Source organism: Onychostoma macrolepis, chromosome 20, assembly GCF_012432095.1.
Source record: "Onychostoma macrolepis isolate SWU-2019 chromosome 20, ASM1243209v1, whole genome shotgun sequence".
Taxonomy (NCBI): domain Eukaryota; kingdom Metazoa; phylum Chordata; class Actinopteri; order Cypriniformes; family Cyprinidae; genus Onychostoma; species Onychostoma macrolepis.
In genome coordinates, this window is record NC_081174.1 from 16347903 (window position 1) to 16367553 (window position 19651).

At 38.0% G+C, this 19651-nt stretch overlaps 1 protein-coding gene across 1 annotated transcript; it reads left to right on the forward strand.

The window, feature by feature from the left end:
* The first annotated feature begins 437 nt into the window (after positions 1-437).
* Positions 438-19452, forward strand: pfas (phosphoribosylformylglycinamidine synthase). Its single transcript, XM_058756036.1, has 29 exons — positions 438-564; positions 1293-1420; positions 2760-2892; positions 2987-3092; positions 3191-3389; positions 6448-6553; positions 6645-6785; positions 6870-6994; positions 7494-7622; positions 7711-7842; positions 8031-8159; positions 8598-8671; positions 8793-8949; positions 9035-9096; positions 9182-9343; positions 9428-9532; positions 9739-9870; positions 10184-10414; positions 12590-12770; positions 13718-13801; positions 13916-14071; positions 14296-14415; positions 14972-15117; positions 15248-15455; positions 15542-15633; positions 15838-15952; positions 16204-16350; positions 16474-16614; positions 18388-19452. The coding sequence occupies exons 2-29, from the start codon at positions 1297-1299 to the stop codon at positions 18693-18695; spliced, it is 3945 nt and encodes a 1314-aa protein (XP_058612019.1). The 5' UTR covers positions 438-564; positions 1293-1296; the 3' UTR covers positions 18696-19452.
* Positions 19453-19651: the final 199 nt, after the last annotated feature.

The window sequence follows — 19651 nt, forward strand, 5'->3', positions numbered from 1 at the left end:
CACCAAAATGGTTACATTAAAATGATTACATAAAAATGGTTACATCAAATCTGCAACATTTAATTAGTTCACACTAAAATGGAAAAACACCAGTATTCAAAAGCCTATGGGATAGACTCTCTCTGTGCTTTCTCATGAAACAGTGGTGTTGTTTTGTATTACTTTCAACCTTAAAAATGTTCCCCTTATGGTTCTGTTCCCACACCAGTACTGCACAATGGATGGCTTCTTCACAATCTAGTTCGTCACAGACATCTAGTATTGGAATAATTCAGCATATTAGTCAGTATATGAATTGCTTTCATGATCATACATCATATTTTAAGTAAGGTAATACCATATTCAGTAAATATCATAATATAGAGTAAAAATAAGTAAAATTACACTATAGTACCTACTATCTATTCAAGCACAGATATGTGCGCATGCGCAGAGAGGCTGGTCCTTGTGGCGGAAGGTTCGTGTTTAATCCACTGACGCACGTGGGTCTGAGTGGCGTCTGCTGTGGTCAACATCATCACGCATCTGACGAGTCTACCAACGGACAACGCGAGCAACCGTCAAGTAAGATACTTGCTTACCATTTTGAAGCAGAGAGAGGTTATAAACTTACTTGTTTTGCTAAGTTATCATTACAGTATTTATTGTTAATGACTGTGATGTAATATGCATCGAAAAAAGTTAGTAAACAACTCGCAGGCTGTTAGTAACTTTTCGACAAACTTCTGTGTTCAGTTAGTAACGTTACTTATTAGTAAATGACTCCTTATTGTTAACAGTGCATACTAAAAGTGTTTGTCGTGGTATTATTCATTTATTCGTGCCATTTAAATTAAGTTGACCTTTTAATAGCACTTTTCTTTTATCTGAATGGGTGACCTCTGACTAGGCTGTGATTGTCTGCATTGTGATGCAATCCACAAATTATTTGTTTAACCCCAGACTTAGTTCATCCCTTATTCCCCGTAGAATCCAATCATTACTAGTAGACTGACTGACTAAGCTGAGTTGTTGTTGTTTTTATTAATTGCTGATGAATTTAAGGTAAGTCAGGAAATGCTTTCCCTATTATGCCCCAGTATGCACAGTGAAAGTCCCTCACTGCAGATCAAAGATCCAGGGGGTGGGATTGGATCCACATCTAGGGGGTGGAGATGGGTGGGTTTAGGTGTACATATATATATTTGGATCCAACCTCGCCCCCTGGATCTTGTGTTCTGCAGTGAGGACCATCTCGTGAAAGAAAGTATGCAGCACTAGTTATGGATATTTTCTTTCTGTCTTTCTTTCAGGATCATGCCTGTCGTGCGGCTCTACAGAAGAGAGGAGACCAGGAAGGGTCGAGTCATACAAAGGATCGCACAACTGTATCCAGATGTCACAATAACAACAGAGCTTTGTTACAATGTAGAGCTGGACGGTGAGAGAATATTGTATAGAAAAAGCAATAATTTATTTACATTGCAATTTACAATACAGATTGTTTCAAAGCCGTAATAAAAGGAAAATAATAATATTTAAAGGGGTGGTTGATTGCGATATCACTTTTTTAACGTTAGTTAGTGTGTAATGTTGCTGTTTGAGCATAAACAATATCTGCAAAGTTACGAAGCTGAAAGTTCGATGCAAACGGAGATATCGTCTTTTAAAATTCTGGCAGTTTAATGCCTACAAAAATGACTGGTAAGGGACTACAACGAGTTACTTCCCGGGTCTGTTACGTCAAGAACCCAGAATTTTACATAAACCCCGCCCCTGGGAACACACAGCAAAGGGGGCGAGGCCATGCTGCGCTGCTTTAAAGAAGAGGAAGAGAAAACTAGGGTTGCACGTAATTAATATATAAATCGTGATTCTGTCTTCTAATGATTCTAATGGATTCACAAGTTTCAAAACCAATGTTCTAGCATCGGTTCTTAATAGTGTTGCTCATGTAGCCCTGCTCTGCATCTCTTTCTCTCTCTGTCTCTCTCTCTCATTCAGATCATCAACTCAGTGAATACACTTATTTTCACATACTGTAGCTACGAGAAGCGTTATACATGGACGTGCGTGCCGTTGCCGTACTGTATTAAAGCTTTAATCGGAATAAAACCGTATATTAAAAGCTAACAGAAGCAATAGCATTTACAAATAACAGCGTATCTAAAAGTATGAGACAACAACAAACAAAAAACGTGCTCTAGAGGCGGTTTAGCCAATCACAACACACTGGGCCAGCTAACCAATCAGAGCCCATCGTGTATTTCTGAGGGAGGGGCTTCGTAAAAGCAGGAAATTATCAGCGTGTTTAGGGGAGAAGTGACAGAACGGTGTGGAATGATAGTAAATTTTGTGAAAAATAATGCGTTTTTTTAACAAACGAAGCATTACCACATGTTAGACTGCACCCCATAAACACAATAAAGTCAAGAAAAAAAACAGTCAACCACTACTTTAATGTTGCAAAGTTCTTCACTAGTGAAATGAAAATATTTTCAACTGTAAAGCAGCTCTAAAAAAGACAATAGTCATTATTCAACTCGCTTATGAAGCAAATCTATTTCAGCTTAAGTCAGTTCAGTGTTGATGCAGTTTAGTTCAATAACTGTCATTGTTGCAGAGTTGATCAATTATGAAACAAATTAAATTCAGCTATAAAGCAGATCTAAGGAAAGCAATAATGTCATCATGTGGCTCAGTTTTGTTCAAGTGTTGTTCTCATCCAGTAGTGTCTTTCTTCATCTTTGTCATCTCACCTTCATTTCTTTCTCTCCAAGGCTCTGACTCTTTGAGTGTGGAGCATAAAGGTATTTTGTGCTGGTTGTTCAGTCCTCCTTATTCTGTCAGTCTGTCTGAGGAGCCTACTTTAAAACCAGAGGATGGGGCAAGACTGGTGGAGATTGGACCCAGGTAACCTCTACCACCGTCTTATCATGATGGTATGGCATTGTGATCTTTATTATAACTCACATCACGTGTTTCAATTATATCTTGACCTTTTTAGGTTGAACTTCTCCACTGCTTGGTCCACCAATGCAGTGTCCATCTGCCAAAGCGCAGGTCTGAGCCGGGTGACGAGAGTGGAGCTCTCCCGCAGGCATTTGATCAAGGTCAGGAGACTAGCTTTAAATAGCTTTATATTTTCAGTGAGATTTTTTTTTTCCACTCATTTTGATTAAAAATAATGTACTTTTTCATCACCATCTAGCCCCAGGAAGGACGTAATGGTGTACTGAAGGACAGACAGATGGAGAGACTGATTAACTGCTTGTATGACACTATGACCGAATGCGTTTACTCCCAGCCAATCGCGTCGTTTGCTGTTGATATTCGGCCACAGGAAGTATTTGAGGTGGACATTCTAGGACAAGGTCGTGCTGCCTTAGAGAAGGCCAATGATGAACTTGGTAAGAGATGTTTTTGTAGTCTGAACCATATTTCCTCTATATAAAAAAATTAAAAAAAACACTTGATGATGAGAATATTTAGCTTGGAGTACCGTGGTGTTACCGAGAGACAGAATAATCAGCCAAAAGGTTGTTTGCACATGAAGTCATTGCTGAGGTGCGAAATGCAGCTGCAGGGCAGAAGTGATTTTTCTCCATAGGAATCAGTAGCATAAACTCAAGATGCCTGTGTTTTGCATTGTTTATGGATGCTCAAATCGGTCAAGCCGAGAAAACACAAGGATATTTTATCGTGTACGAAAATGTATTGTTCATAAGGGAGGAAAAGTCAAGAAATTGACTGAAAAACCTGCGTCTGCGGTCGGGAGGAGCGAGTCGGATAATGCTCGTGTGTGCAAATGGTTAATATAAGATATAATAATATATTAAGATATTAATACAGATATAAATACATAATCCAGGGCTGCCAACTCTCAGGCATTCAGAGTGAGACAGTCAGAATTCACTCAATGCTAAATGCCACATGTAGACACGATGTAAAAAAGATATTATTTGCAGTTCAGAGACCTTCATTGATTATAACGGAACATTGTGAGATTGCAATAAATTGAAGTTAGTGACAGTTTTTTAGTGATTATATAGAAGCGCTATTTACTCGCTTTCTAGACTATAAACAATTCAGAAGTTGAATAAAAGTTTTGCTTTACGTGCTGCTAGAACCAACGTACTCAAACCCTGTATGCAGCAAAGTGTCAGGAGTGACTACAAAAGAGAGGATGAAGCCGCTGCCCCTCGCGCCCCGGACCCGAGCGGGGGCACTTGCCGGACTCCGCCCCTTACCTGGACCCTCCCTTCCAGAACACTGCCCTCCTTCACAAGCCCCGCAGCACGACGAGGACACCCGACCCCCTGTTTCTTTTGGACACTTTTTTTCCCCCTTGGACACTTTATTTTATTGTTTTTGTTTAATAAAAGCCTCTCCGAGGCCTGACGCCACACCCACTGTGTCTGTCGTTGGCTCCTCCCGTCACAATTATTATATCTTATATTAACCATTTGCACATACAAGCATTATCCAACTCGCTCCTCCCGACCGCAGTCGCAGGTTTACAAGCCAGTTTTCCTGCGTTTTTCAGTCAATTTCTTGACTTCCCTCACCCTTATGAACAACACATTTTCGTACACTATAAAAGCTCTTGTGTTTTCTCAGTTTGACCGATTTGAGCATCCATAAACAACACAAAACACAGGCATTTTGAGTTTCTGCTACTGATTCCTATGGAGAAAAATCACTTCCTGCCCTCCAGCTGCATTTCGCGCGTCATCAAAATCACGTGATTGCAAACAACCTATAGTTGGTCTTTAAGACACTATCCACATCATCCCATTGGCAAATTAACAGAAGTGGAAAAATATGGGAAAATTCCCATATCTGTTAAGTACTAGTATAACCATCTGATGCTGTCGTCTTATGATTTTACCATTGCATTACGAGTACAAGGATATAAAACCAGTAGCAGAATAACATGAAAATGACATTATTCTTAAAGACTAAAAAGACTGAAATATTTGAAAAATGATTTAATCAACTGCTTAAACAAACTGTGTGTAGGCAGTATTCAGTCATGAGATCTGCAACTCTCTCTTCTACAAATCCAGTATTTTAAGGTCACATGAGGCTTAACATGATTATAGGAAGAGTAGATGTCACAAGATAAGAGGGGCCTATTTGATTAGATCACGAGGTGTGTGAAAGGAAAGAATGAATGACTATGAGAGACCGTAATCTGGTGGGTTACACCAAAGCTCACTGCCTACATCTCAGATTAATGAAAGCCTACTGGGTTAGAAATAAAACAATCACCTGACATCCTTAACAGTCCATTAAAATGTAAACGCTTTTCTGTTTTGAGAATTGGTCAGAATAGTTTTTCTACATAGAATTGGCCTTTCACTAAGTTTGACCATTTTCTCAGACAAGGTTTTGTTCTTTGATGTACACTACCGTTTAATAGTTTAGGGTCAGTTAGATTTATTATTTTTTAAAGAAATTAATACTTACAAGGAGTCAAGGCCATATTAAATTGATCAAAAATTACATTAAAGGTGTTTACATTCTAAAATAATAAAAGTTGTGCTGTTCTTTTGAACTTTGTGTTAAGCAGCACAACTGTTTTCAACATTGATAATAATAAGAAATGTTTTTTTTAGCACCAAATCAGCATATTAGAATGATTTCTAAAGGATCATGTGACTCTGAAGACTGGAGTAATGATGCTGAAAATTCAGATTTGCCATTGCAGAAAGAAATTATATTTCAAGATATATTCAAATATATATAAAAAAATAAAACATGTTTTAAATTGCAGTGATATTTCACAATGTTACAGTTTTTATTGTATTAAATTCTTACCTTCATCAAATGTTTGAACAAAAGTTTATAGTTTTGAGTTTTAACTGCAATTTTACTTAAATGACCCAAAAAAGCAGTACAGATTTGTTTCTGTCACCTACAATAGCACTTATTTTTTTAAACAGTTAATTTTTTTTAAGTATTAATGTTATTATTATTATCAAACGTAACAGTTTATACAATAGTAAATGCATTAAGAACAGTTTTGTTCACTTACAGTAATTTTATAACTTGTAATTATGTTTATAACTTTCTGGCTAGGCTTTTTCAAGCCAACTTAGTTTTTATCCAAACTTTACTATCTAGTTTTAATATATTATCTTAATTATGAACTGGTTTGTAGTGTAAACAGCTTTACTGTTTACTTCACTTTGTTATTCCTCTCGTTATTTCCCTATCATGGCTAATGAACCGGACGTCTCGCACGTTCACAGAAATTGGCTTACTTCTGCGTTGAAAAATAAGGTGGACAGGATGTTCTGTGAAACTTGTCTGAGTTAGCAGCAGTAACCAAGTGAGGAGGAGGCTAGCAAGGGTCAGTTTAGTATATTTTGTTTTTGCATCCATTTCTGATTAACTTTTTCTTCTTCCCATATTTATCTGGTTGCTTTTTGTCTGTCTCTCTATTTCTGCATGTATGAGCAGGGTTGGCATTTGACTCTTGGGATCTGGACTACTACACTGCACTTTTCCAGAGGGTGAAAAGGAATCCCACCAGTGTAGAATGCTTTGATCTGGCTCAGTCCAACAGGTGTGTGCTCTCCAGAGAATAAACACCAAAGGATATCTTTTATCTGCAATAACATGTACAATGACAATTTCATGCTTTCTCTGTCCTGCAGTGAGCACAGCCGCCACTGGTTCTTCCGAGGGCGAATGATCATTGATGGAGATGAGCAGAAGGAGACACTCTTTAGTCTTATTATGGGCACTCAGCACCATAGCAACCAGAACAATGTCATCAAATTCTGTGACAACAGCAGGTTAGATGCTTCACTGTGAAAGTCAACCCACTTGAACAGCTCTTGGGCAGAATAGCTCAATATGTGGTTCTTGTGTGTTTTAAGTGGCATTGAAGGCATGGAGATGGAGTGTATGTATCCCACAAACCCTGCGCAGGCCAGTCCATATAAAACCCGACATGCTACCAGACACGTCATCTTCACTGCAGAGACGCACAACTTCCCCACCGGTCTGATCCTAAATATATTTAACCTGCTTGCCTATGTACAAATGTGTAGAGGCCAACCTAAATTAATTCTGATGAGAATTAAAATGGTTTTTACTGACGGCATGATCAATAAGCAATTGTATCATTGAAGTATTCAAATATTTTTTGCTTATATTTTAATAATATAACGCACTGAACAGTGTTATGTTCTAGTAAGAGTATTATTTATATACTATTACAGTATTTTTATATCTAGAATTAGCTTTTGTTTGTATATTTTCAGTTTATTTTAATTTCTTAAAATAAGTTCAATAAATCTTTCATAATTTTGTGCTTGTCTTTTTTGATTTTGAAAATATTCCTGTCGCATAAATGTATTTTATTTTGTGCAATATATTTTATTTCAGCTTTTTTTCACCTAATGAATTTATTTTTATTTTATTTTTTAAGTTTTAGTTAACAATAACTACAATAATAATGTTTATATATGAGTCATAAAATGCTCTTTTATTATGCCCAGGTGTTGCTCCATTCAGTGGAGCCACCACAGGTACCGGTGGGCGAATCAGAGATGTGCAGAGTGCTGGAAAGGGTGGGCATGTGATCGCAGGTACTGCTGGGTACTGCTTCGGCAACCTGCATATCCCAGGTAAGGCTAAAACTCAGCTCAGTTCATTCTTTGCCATATTTTGTTTTGTAAGCAAACTTTCCCATATCTGGATCTTTTCTCTTCTCAGGGTTTGTGCTCCCGTGGGAGGAGGAAGGGTTGGAGTACCCGTCCAGCTTTGCTCCTCCACTCCAGGTGGCCATAGAGGCCAGTGACGGAGCCTCTGACTACGGAAATAAGTTTGGGGAGCCAGTTCTAGCAGGTGAAATATAACAGGACAATAGCCATCTGTTTATTTGCGGATATTAGCTTGTATCTATAGTTGTTTACTTTTCTTGCCCATTAAGGCTTTGCTCGTTCCTTTGGGATGCGTTTGGCTAACGGTGAGCGACGAGAGTGGATCGGATATTAGCTTGTATCTATAGTTGTTTACTTTTCTTGCCCATTAAGGCTTTGCTCGTTCCTTTGGGATGCGTTTGGCTAACGGTGAGCGACGAGAGTGGATCAAGCCGATCATGTTCAGCGGTGGGCTAGGATCTATTGAGGACCAGCATGTGAAGAAAGAACAGGCTTCACCAGGTACACAAGAAATAATATATACCTAATGCACCATAATTTGTTTCAGAATTTCCATTTAGAAATGGATTTATTTATTTCTGTAGTGGCAAAGCTGAATTTTCAGCAGCCATTACTCCAGTCTTCATTGTCACATGATCTTTCAGATATCATCCTAAGGTTCTGATTTTGGTGCTCAAGAATCATTTTTTTTATTATTATCAGTGCTGAAAACAGTTACTGCCGTTTTGTGGAAACCATAACACAATTGTCAGTTCAAAAGAATAGTATTTATTTGGAATATAAATCTTTTAACATTATAAATGTCTTTACTGCCATTTGATTCTTTTAATGCATCCTTGTTGAATAAAAGTTGTTGAAAAAACAAACTGCATGATATTCTATACAAACAGCTTTTTCTCTTTATTCATTCCTCCACTTTTTTTCTCTTGTCCTGGGCAGGTATGGAGGTGGTGAAAATTGGAGGTCCTGTATACAGGATCGGTGTTGGTGGAGGAGCTGCCTCTTCTGTACAGGTACACAAAAATTTCTAAATGAAATTAATATACAAGCTGCTCTAAAGTTCAGGGTTTTTTGTGTTAACAGAGACTGTGCAATGATGCAACTTAATGCGTACGTGTGTATGTATTATTGTAGGTTCAAGGTGATAACTCCAGTGCCAGGGATCTTGGAGCAGTTCAAAGAGGAGATGCTGAAATGGAGCAAAAAATGAACAGGGCTCTCAGGGCCTGCCTGGAGCGAGAGGAAGGAAACCCCATCTGCAGCATTCATGACCAGGGTGCTGGGGGCAATGGTACGGCTGATTTTAAGTTCAGTATTTCCCTACTCAACAACACAAATGTGTTAAAATGTATAAAAACATCTTGTTATTTGTGTAGGTAATGTGTTAAAGGAGCTGAGTGAGCCTGCTGGTGCCATTATCTATACTAGCAAGTTTAAGGTGAGATAAAGACTTTTAATAAAACATTTTGATCTTCTTTTTTATGTCAAAATATTTCATATACGTATTTTACCTTTATGCTCAGAGAGGTGACCCCACCCTCAGTGTTTTGGAGCTGTGGGGGGCGGAGTATCAAGAGAGTAATGCTCTGTTGCTCCGCCCCTCTGACCGGAGCTTTCTCAAGAGGGTGTGTCAGAGGGAGAAATGTCCTGTCGACTTTGTGGGCAAGATAACTGGTGATGGCAAGGCGAGTCAAACTATCTTTTTGTAGCTAAAAATATATTGTGGGACACTTCTTGACACATGCTCATGTACATGTATTGCTCTTTAGATTATGTTGGTGGATGACCTGTGTAAACAGACCGATGGGCTTGATAGTGGCCGGTGCCCTGTGGATCTGGAGCTGGATTGGGTCCTGGGAAAGATGCCACAAAAGGTTTAAACTTTACCAGACATGGCCTAAATCTGCTCAAGACTTGATTAAGAAATTTGACAAAGTTAGAAATTGTGGTACAGTGCACCCTCTCTTGGCTGATTTTTGTACTGCAGTGTCTAGTCACCCAAATTTAAATGATTGAATTATGCTTTTTGGATTTATTTTTATGTTGCTTTCCACTCAGTCAGGTCTACGTGTCGTTTTAGGAGTTTGCATTGGAGCGCATGGCTGTGTCTCTGCAGCCTCTCTCTCTTCCTGTGGGTCTTTCTGTTCTTCCAGCTCTGGAAAGAGTTCTCCGGTTGCCTGCAGTGGCCAGTAAGCGCTACCTCACCAACAAGGTACTATACTCGCTGCTTAAAACATGGATAATAATATATGACTTTTGCGTAGTTGAATATTGCAGTGGTACACAGCTGGTAGGCCAGAAATAGGTTACAGGTCTGTTCTGAGTAAACCAAATTTATACACTTCCAGATATATCCAGACGATACAATGTATTGTTATCTTGCCATCTTAAACTTAATTTAGTTTTTTGACAATTGTATTTAAATATTTAATCAATTAAGTGTTTTATCTAATATACAGGCAGTACAAAGGAATTGGAAAATCAAATGCAATCCATTTTACCTCAAATAAACCCCTCTGTTCCAGGTTGATCGATCTGTGACTGGTCTGGTTGCTCAGCAACAGTGTGTGGGTCCTCTTCACACTCCACTGGCTGATGTAGCTGTTGTTGCCCTGTCTCCGTTCAGCCTCCAGGGTGCAGCCACGGCGATAGGCGAGCAGCCAATCAAAGGGCTGGTGTCACCAGCAGCTGGGGCTCGTATGGCTGTGGGAGAAGCTCTCACTAACCTGGTGTTTGCAAAAGTGTCTGCTCTCAAGGTGAAGAAGCCTTTGCATTTTTGAACATGTTAAAGGGATAGTTCATCCAAAAAATTAAAATACTTTCATTAATCTTCAGAACACAAATAAGATATTTTTGATGAAATCAGAGAGCTTTCTGATCCTCCATAAACAGCAATGCAACTACCACGTTCAAGGCCCAGAAAGGTATGTGACATCAGTGGTTCAATCTTAATTTCATGAAGCTACGAGAGTACTTTTTGTGTGCAAAGAAAACAAATAACTTTATTCAACCAATTTCTTCTTCTGTGTCAGTCTTCGATGTGTGTTCAGGGCAGTACCACGACGCATGCGTGTGCTTTCCTCTGCTTGTAAACAAGATGCAGCACATGTGTGTTCTATGTCAGAACGCCGGCTCCTGCATCAGCAGCACCACACGCATGCATCATTGTAGTGTCGTGAACGCGCATCGTAGAATGACGCAGAAGAGAAGAAATTGCTGAATAAAGTTATTTTTATTTTATTTCCACACACAAAATATTCTTGTAGCTTCATGAAATTTAGGTTGAATCACTGATGTCACATGGACTATTTTAACAATGTTCTTACTAGAGGTCGACCGATAGTGGATTTTACTGATACCGATAGCTAGGTTGGACCACACTGGCCGATACTGATTAATCAACCAATAGTTTTCAAATTGGATACTGAAAGAGAGCTAGTGCTTTACTATTTAAAAAAACAAAAAAGCAGCAACAGTACTGAACCATACTTTGTAAATGAATAAAAATATTAATATTATTTATTATATTGATCATTAAAGTTATTTCATAGTTTGCTAATGTTAAAAGAAGAAACTTTAAAATTTAAAAGTGTAGCCTATTAGTAGCTAATAGTGAATGTTGAAATGAAAACACTCTAACAAGGAACAATACTTCTACAGTTTTCATTAATGCTACAAATGGACTCTTTTTGTTAAGTGTTTCCATTTAATTTCAACAATCATGCTTAAAGATGGCCAACTTTAAATACCTACACAAGGCCATAGCATTAAAATTACACACATATGGATATTGTATGTGTACTCACACTTTATTTGCTTCTATTTTTTAACACTTGATAATTATCTAATCAAAAAAAACCAAAAAAAAGTTAGTCACACACCGGGCAAAAGCGCAGCGCTGCGTCTAGGAGAACTCAGAGGTATCTCACACACACACACCATTGCGTTCAATTCAAGTGGAGGTCTAAAACAATTTATTTAATCACCAAAGAGACATAAGTTTGCTTCAAGAATGAACAATGCAGCATAAATGAGTTTGAAGTTCGGTGTTTAAAAAAACAGAGCAAGCGGAAAGAGAATGCGCGATCTATTACAGCTTTCTATGAAGCATACCAACTTTATTAGAGCCACAGAAAGACAAACGTTTTGCTGAAAAATACACAATACATAATTTATAGCCTAGGGTGAAGTCATTATACATTCACAACGATTTGGGACAAATATAATGTAATTTAATAGAAAACTATGTGAATGGCGCTCTGTTCCGCTGCAGGCTTTTCTGTCCGCTGTATTTAAATGCGCGTCTGGAGTTTCCCGCTCTGTGCAACGCGCAGTGTCACGTGTCAAAATAAACAACACGTGCCGTCAGTGATTTCCGCCTCTAGAGGCCGCTCTCGTACTGTATAATGCCAGCGGACCATTCTCAGCCACTCCAGCAACAGTTGCAAACCGGAAAACTATCGGCATGGATTTTTGCCGATAACCGATAGTTGTGGCAATCATATATCGGTGCCGATTAATTGGCAAAACCGATGAATCAGTCAACCTCTAGACTATCATTCTGGGTCTTGAACGTGGTAGTTCTGTTGTTGTCTGTCCAGGGTCAGAAAGCTCTCGGATTTCATCAAAAATATCTTAATTTGTGTTCCGAAGATTAATAAAGTGATTATGGTTCGGAACGACATGAGGGTGAGTAATTAATGACAGAATTTTCATTTTTGTATGAAAAATTAAGTTATCGAATGCATGTAATTTGAAGAAAGAAAACAACCCACACTCAATTCAATTCAATTCATATTGCTTTATTGGTATGACATACTTGGATACATATTGCCAAAGCATTGTACGTGGCAGAATAAAAACAAAACAAATACACATCCATAAATAAACTCTCACTTGTCACCTAAGGATATCTATGCATATCTTCTCAGGATGTAAAGTGCAGCGGTAACTGGATGTGGGCTGCTAAGCTGCCTGGAGAGGGAGCATGCCTGTGGGAGGCGTGTCAGGCCATGTGTGAGGTGATGGGTCAGCTGGGAGTGGCTGTGGATGGAGGAAAAGATTCACTCAGCATGGCTGCACGTGTCAGTGGAGAAACTGTTAAGGCCCCAGGTACTTGTTTAATGCATGTCTGAATTGGGGATGGACAATTCGATTCTTCTAACACACAAAAGTGTGAAAGTGACTAATCATAAATTATAGCTTGAGTTTGTCACACGTTTTATGCTCTGTTTAAAAGTTTGAGGTTAGTAAGATACGTTTTTATTGCTAAACGAATACTTTAACTTGGATTCATTAAATTGATCAAAAGTTGCAGTAAAGGCATTTGTTAAAAAAATATTTTTCAAATAAATGCTGTTCTTTTGAACTCTCTTTGAAATTGTATTCATCTGAGAATCCTGTAATAAAATGTAAAACGCAGTTTCCACAAAAATATTAAGCAGAACTGTTTTCAACATTGATCATAAATGGCATTTATAATCAATGTTGCAAACAGTTCTGCTTAATTTTTATTAAATGCTAAATTCAGCTTTGCCATCACAGGAATAAATTACATTTTAAAATATATTCCGATAGGAAGTAGTTATTTTAAATTATAATAATGTTTTGCCTTGGTTAAGAGACTGAAAATTCTTACCAACCCCAAACTTCTGAACAGTAGTGTCTTTTATATATAAAATGTTTATGTAATAAATATACTATATATAATATTTTGTAAGAATTAAAAGCATTTAATTAAAATTTTTAACTTTGATGCATCTGAAAGTACATGCCATTTATCTTTCATCACATTGATGTCACGCATCCATAGCACCACCTAATGCATTCAGTTGGAACTGTGATGGATTCAGTGAGGAAAAACATTTCGTTGTTGCGTACAGCGAGCAAAGATACATTTTCGTAACTCCGTGCTACTTTTACTACAGTCGGGGTCACTAGTACTCAACTAGATATTTGCCCTTACACATACCTAGTTGTATGCGTTTTTCTTTCTTTATTTTGTTCTACAGTAGATAAGCCATTGCCTGCATGCATTTGTCGCTCTCCATGTGTTTTAGGCTCTCTGGTTATCTCTGTGTATGCTGTGTGTCCTGATATCACAGCCATTGTGACCCCTGACCTGGACAACCCTGATGGCAAAGGTTAATCCTGAATCTTTTAGCACCTTTAACCTCTCATATATCATTCTTACATTTCTGCTAGTATATACAGTACTAGTGTGTACAACTCTCACATGCACTCTCTTCCTTTTTCAGGTGTGCTTCTGTATGTACCTGTGAGCTCAGGTAAATACAGGCTGGGCGGCTCGGCTCTAGCTCAGTGTTACAGACAACTTGGAGACTGCAGCCCAGATCTGGATCAGCCAGACAAACTCTCTGCTTGCTTCAACACAACACAGACATTGATTCAGGGTCAGTATGTTATAATATTTTTTTTACTTCTTCTTATATGTTGATACATTAATAACACCATTCTTCCTACGCTCCACAGTTTAAAAAAAAAAAAAAAAAATCTATAAACTGATCTAGGAACAGTTTTTACTCCTCCCGGACTTTGCTGTCCTATTATTTGATTCTCAAACCACCGCAGCATTTTATCTCTACACAATCTGTTGATTTTTAACTTTATATTGCAGATCAACTGCTGACTGCAGGACATGATGTCAGTGATGGAGGGTTCATTTCCTGTCTGCTGGAGATGGCCTTTGCAGGGAATCGTGGGATAGACGTGGACTTGCCTTTAGAAGGCATTGATGGTTGGTAATAAAAAATTTAAAAAAAACTTGTGCCAGCCATCATAAGCCAGTTTCCATCCACATTTTCATCACAGTCTACATAGAAAATACCAACATGCGCACACATTTTAAACATATTTATTCACATAAAAAACGCTTACAATGATTTGAGGTGAATATTTTTAGTTGTTACATTTGTCTGGGGAAACATTTTTTGGTATTATTTATGTGCTATTATAGTATTGATTTTAATATTTTGAATTAGCCTTTATTTAAAAAAAATAAAAATAAATTTATCTATATAATCAACTAGTCACTTTTCTGTGTACATCCTTATTGTGAGATTTTTATCCTTGGTGAGACATTATCTTTTATTAAATATATGACCGTAAAATACTATTAATGAATTAATGAAAATGTTTTTTGATAGTTGTAGTTTTGTATGCTTGAGCACATTCTGCACATTCAATAATTCTGATTTAATTTGTTTTTGCAATTTTTCAAATTTTTTATGAGATTACATTTTCAGCTTGGATATAGATATTTCCTCATGTCTCTCCTCATTCCTCTCTTTCAGTGATGGAGGCTCTTTTTTCAGAGGAGCTTGGTCTGGTTTTGGAGGTGTGTGAGAGTAATGCATCGACTGTCTGTCAGAGATACACAGATGCTGGTCTCGTCTGTCACAGAATTGGCAAAACTTCTGGTTTTGGACCTGATGCCAGGGTGAGCAGAGTTCTTTTTGCCTAAATACATATGCATGGATTAATGGCGCTCAGTGGAATATTATTGGACCTCAGTGATTAAAAAGAAAGCATTCACTAACTGCTAATTTCTTCTCCACACTGTCTTGTAGGTCAGAGTGAGTCTGTGTGGACAGGAAGTGCTGAATGAGCGTCTACCCACACTTAGGGCGATATGGGAAAGCACTAGTTTTCAGCTGGAGCGACTGCAGGCTAATCCACTGTGTGTCCAAGAGGAAGAAGAAGGGCTTGCTTCTCGCACCCAGCAGTACCTCAAGCTCACCTTTGACCCCTCCCAAACACCCATCATTAAAGAGCTCTGTGAGACCATGATCCCATTTCACAATCGTGAATCTTTCCCGTATTCATACTTGACCTGTATGTAAAATATTTGACTTGTGTTTCAGCTTCAGAGAAACTTTGCGCAGCTGTTGTGAGAGAGGAAGGCAGTAACGGAGACAGGGAGATGTCTGCTTCTCTGTTCATGGCTGGATTCGAGGTAAAGACACAAAGAAAGATTAAAGATTCGTGTTTTTAAATATATGTGTTTGTAGTCAATTTATTAAAAGAATTTAGGGATGATGTTTGTTCACTAATAGCACAAATTCTGCTTGTTTGCTTTTAAACTTTTTAATTTTAACTGCTAACAAGGCTGATTTGAATTAATTATGACATTTGATCTTTTTTCTTGTATGATCTGTAGGTGTGGGATGTCACAATGCAGGACCTGTGCTCAGGCTCCATAACCCTTGACCCCTTCCGAGCTGTGGTGTTTGTGGGTGGTTTTAGCTATGCAGATGTGCTGGGGTCAGCTAAAGGTGAAAATCACACTATTGCATGTTGGAGCAATCTTACATATCACTGCTGAACTCTATGTTAGTTCTGCTATATAATGATAACAAGCATTAACTCATCCCCACCATTGAATGTTCATATGACCTTAGATTTGTGACTCAGGTCATAGGTTATTAAGTACTGGCCTTGCCACTCTGCATACTGAAAATGACTGGGTCCTAGCGCTTGTTCTCCAGCTGATGATCAAAAGCTTTGACTTTTTCTTATTCATCAGGGTGGGCTGCCACAGTGACCTTTAACCCCAAAGCTCGTGAGGAGTTTGAGCGCTTCCGCAATCGTGATGACACGCTGAGTCTAGGAGTGTGTAACGGATGTCAGCTCATGGCTTTGCTGGGCTGGGTGGGTGAAAGAGAGGATGGAGGTGAGAGAGAAACCTTTTAGTTTCATCCATATGTAAATACCAACAACAGCTTCAAAAATTTAATTGTTCTTTTTATTTTTATAAAGTAAATATTTTTTTATTAATCATTCATTTCTGTTGTAGGTTCTGATGTTACTCTGACCCATAATAAGTCTGGTCGGTTCGAATCGAGGTTTGTGAGTGTAGGTATCCTGCCCTCTCCGGCCATCATGCTTAAGGGAATGGAGGGATCTGCTCTGGGCGTTTGGGTCGCTCATGGAGAAGGTTAGAAATGTTCATTGTGACACTTTACTTGACAAGTGCATTTACTTCTACTGCAAATCTGAGACCACTAGAAAAATAAGGAAAAACTATTTAATATAGTTTAAAAAAAAACACTCTTCAATATATATATTTTTTTTCATTATAAATTATTTTATACTTTTGAATAATTATTTTCATCATGAATACAGTGGTGGCCAAAATGATTAGAACACCTGACAGATCTGAAAATATTGGCCTCTTTTCTTTTCTTTTTTTTTGCCTCCAAAACATGATTTGATTTTTATAATGTTCATGAAACATGCAGGTGGTTGCTCTGAGCACAACAAATATCAGATTAAGTGAGTCAAACTGTTTTTATATTTGGTGTGTCCACCTTTTACAGCAGCAATTACAGCAGCACATCTCTCTGGCATAGTGTCAATATATTTCCTGAGAACTTCAACACTAATGTTATCCCATGCTTTCTGCAACTCAAGCCAAAGGCTTTCCTTTGAATGTACAATAGATCTGTCCAGTTTATTTTTCCAACTCGCCCCAAATTTCCTCGATGAGTTTGAGGTCTGGACTTTGAGGGGGCCAGTCCATCATTTTCATTGTTTCTTTCCCTTGCAGGTAGTTCAAGCAATAGTTAGAAGAATGTTTAGGGTCATTGTCCTTTTGGGAAAATAAATCCAGGCCCAATAATAGCGCTTTTCCACTGTGCGGTACGACTCTGCTTGGCACAGCTCAGTATGGCACGGCTCGGTTTGGCTTGTGTTTCCACTGCTGTTTAGTACTGCTTTAGAGTGGGTGGGATTATGCACATGTCGTTATAGTTACGCCGCCTCTACTGCCATGAGTCCTGAAAAACGTTTTAATTTCCAGCTCTCGCTGGATCCGCTCCTCGGCTATCAGCGAGAGGAACGTCTGTACTTCCTCAACAGACAACGAAACAGCCTTTTTTTTTTTCTTTTTTTTTTTGTTGTTTAAAAAAAGGTGCGCTCATTAAAAACGGTTGCACTCGATCCCTAGCGGGTCTGTTGTGTCTCGTATCGCAAGTTCAGTGACGATTTTCTCTGGCCAATCAGTGATCAGCAGAGTTTACACGTCACGTTTTGGTAACGGTACGGTTCGCTTGGAACAACAATTATACTGTATAACTATAAGTTAAAATGTTTTATTTTTAAATAAATTTTTTAATCAACATTAAACTGCTAGTTTGTGTTAAAAGGTTTATTTTTACATTTATTTTTTAAATCCCAAAACTTATGCACTGTAAACTTGTTGGGTGTATTGTTAGATAGAGGCATCATTTCGGCTTATAGTTAGATCTCTGTGTTGACCAGTATAAAAAGGCAAAAACTCAACAGTATGTGTTCCTATTGAGTGACATTTTGAAATCAAAAGTCCTCATGAAATGAAATGAAATCAAAATTGACTTTATTTACTTTGTTAGCGCACATTGCTAGTCTTGAGGAGAACAATTAATCCATGCAAGTTAATCCACTGAAAAAAAAAAAATAAATTGTTTGTCTTGGTGATCTTTAATCAAAATCTGAACATTTGCTTCCGCTGTGGAATGGCATGCCTTCTCTGATGACGTCAGTTTGACGGCTTGGGCAAACCACACCCCTCCAACTGTTAGTGAGAGACGGAGAGGAGGAGGGCTAAAATTAAACCCCACCCTCTATTCAACATTCCGTTTCAGTTGGAAATATGTCACTACACTGAAATAAAGTTGCAGCAATTTCCGGTTCACACAGACTTTAAAAACTCCTCTCTTTTGTTCTACAGGTCTGATGCAGTTTCGTTCTCCTGAGGCTCAGAAGAAGCTGATCGGTGCCTCTTTGGCTCCTCTGCGTTATGTGGATGATTCGGGAACCCCGACTGAAATCTATCCCATGAACCCCAACGGTTCTGCACAAGGCGTGGCAGGCATCTGCTCAGCAGATGGCCGTCACCTGGCTATGATGCCCCATCCAGAGAGGGCTGTGCTGGGCTGGCAGTGGGCTTGGGCCCCTCAGCACCTCAGGGAATCACTGAAGGCCTCACCGTGGCTTAGCATGTTCCGTAATGCAGCAGTCTGGTGTCAGAGCTCATAGAGATATGTTACTGTACAGTTGTGATAGACAACTAAACAAATAGACCAACTAGACAACTTAAAGGGATAGTTCACCCAAAAAATTGTCATAATTTACTCACCCTCATGTCATTTTAAACCTGTATGCATCTTTCTTCTGCTGAACCCAAAAATACAGTATTTTGAAGAATGTTGATAGGCACACGGTTTTGGTTCCCATTGACTTGCATTGTATTTTTTGTCCATACAATGAAAGTCAATGGGAACCAAAATTATTTGGTTATCAACATTCTTAATATGGTTTAAAATGACATGAGGGTAAGTGAATGACAGAATGTTCATTTTTGGGTGAACTACTCCTTTAAGATTCTTGTTTAAAAAAAATTTGAATTTTCTTAGACTGACTTTTTGAAATCTTACATTCCTACATACAGATTTAGTTTGTATTCAAGTAGAATTAACATGTAGAATCTGCTGAAAACTGATGCCTCAACATAAACGTCTAAATTCATTTTAGCATTTTTGAGATGTAATTAAAATTTAATGGCTGATTATCACGATTTTTCACTTAAAAATCCAAAATATACATTCCAGAAATTAACTTTGCACTGAGAAAAGTTTTATTGATGAAACATACACTATACATTTATGTGCTATTTGAATTGCATTATCACCATTTGTTTATTTAAAAAAGGAAAATATACATTACTGAAATTATCATTCAACAAGTTTTTATTGATGAAACACTGCAAACACACTTCAAAGCATTAAATTCAAAGCATTTAATAAAGTGTGTGTGTGTGTGTATGTGATTGCATAGCTAGAATCAAGTATTCAGACACCATAAAAAACAAATAAATTTATATATATAAATATTTATTAGAAACTTGCATATTTACAAAACCACTTTACATTTATTATATACAATCTGTCTTTAATAAAACACCTTAAATTGCTGTTTGTAAAACATCAGAACAC

Excerpts from the sequence above, each read along its gene's own strand:
- pfas (XM_058756036.1), top strand. The coding sequence starts at position 1,297 with ATGCCTGTCGTGCGGCTCTACAGAAGAGAGGAGACCAGGAAGGGTCGA. Across the intron at positions 8,672-8,792 it reads GAGCTGCCTCTTCTGTACAG|GTTCAAGGTGATAACTCCAG; the intron begins GTACACAAAAAT and ends GTATTATTGTAG. Across the intron at positions 14,416-14,971 it reads GCCTTTAGAAGGCATTGATG|TGATGGAGGCTCTTTTTTCA; the intron begins GTTGGTAATAAA and ends CCTCTCTTTCAG.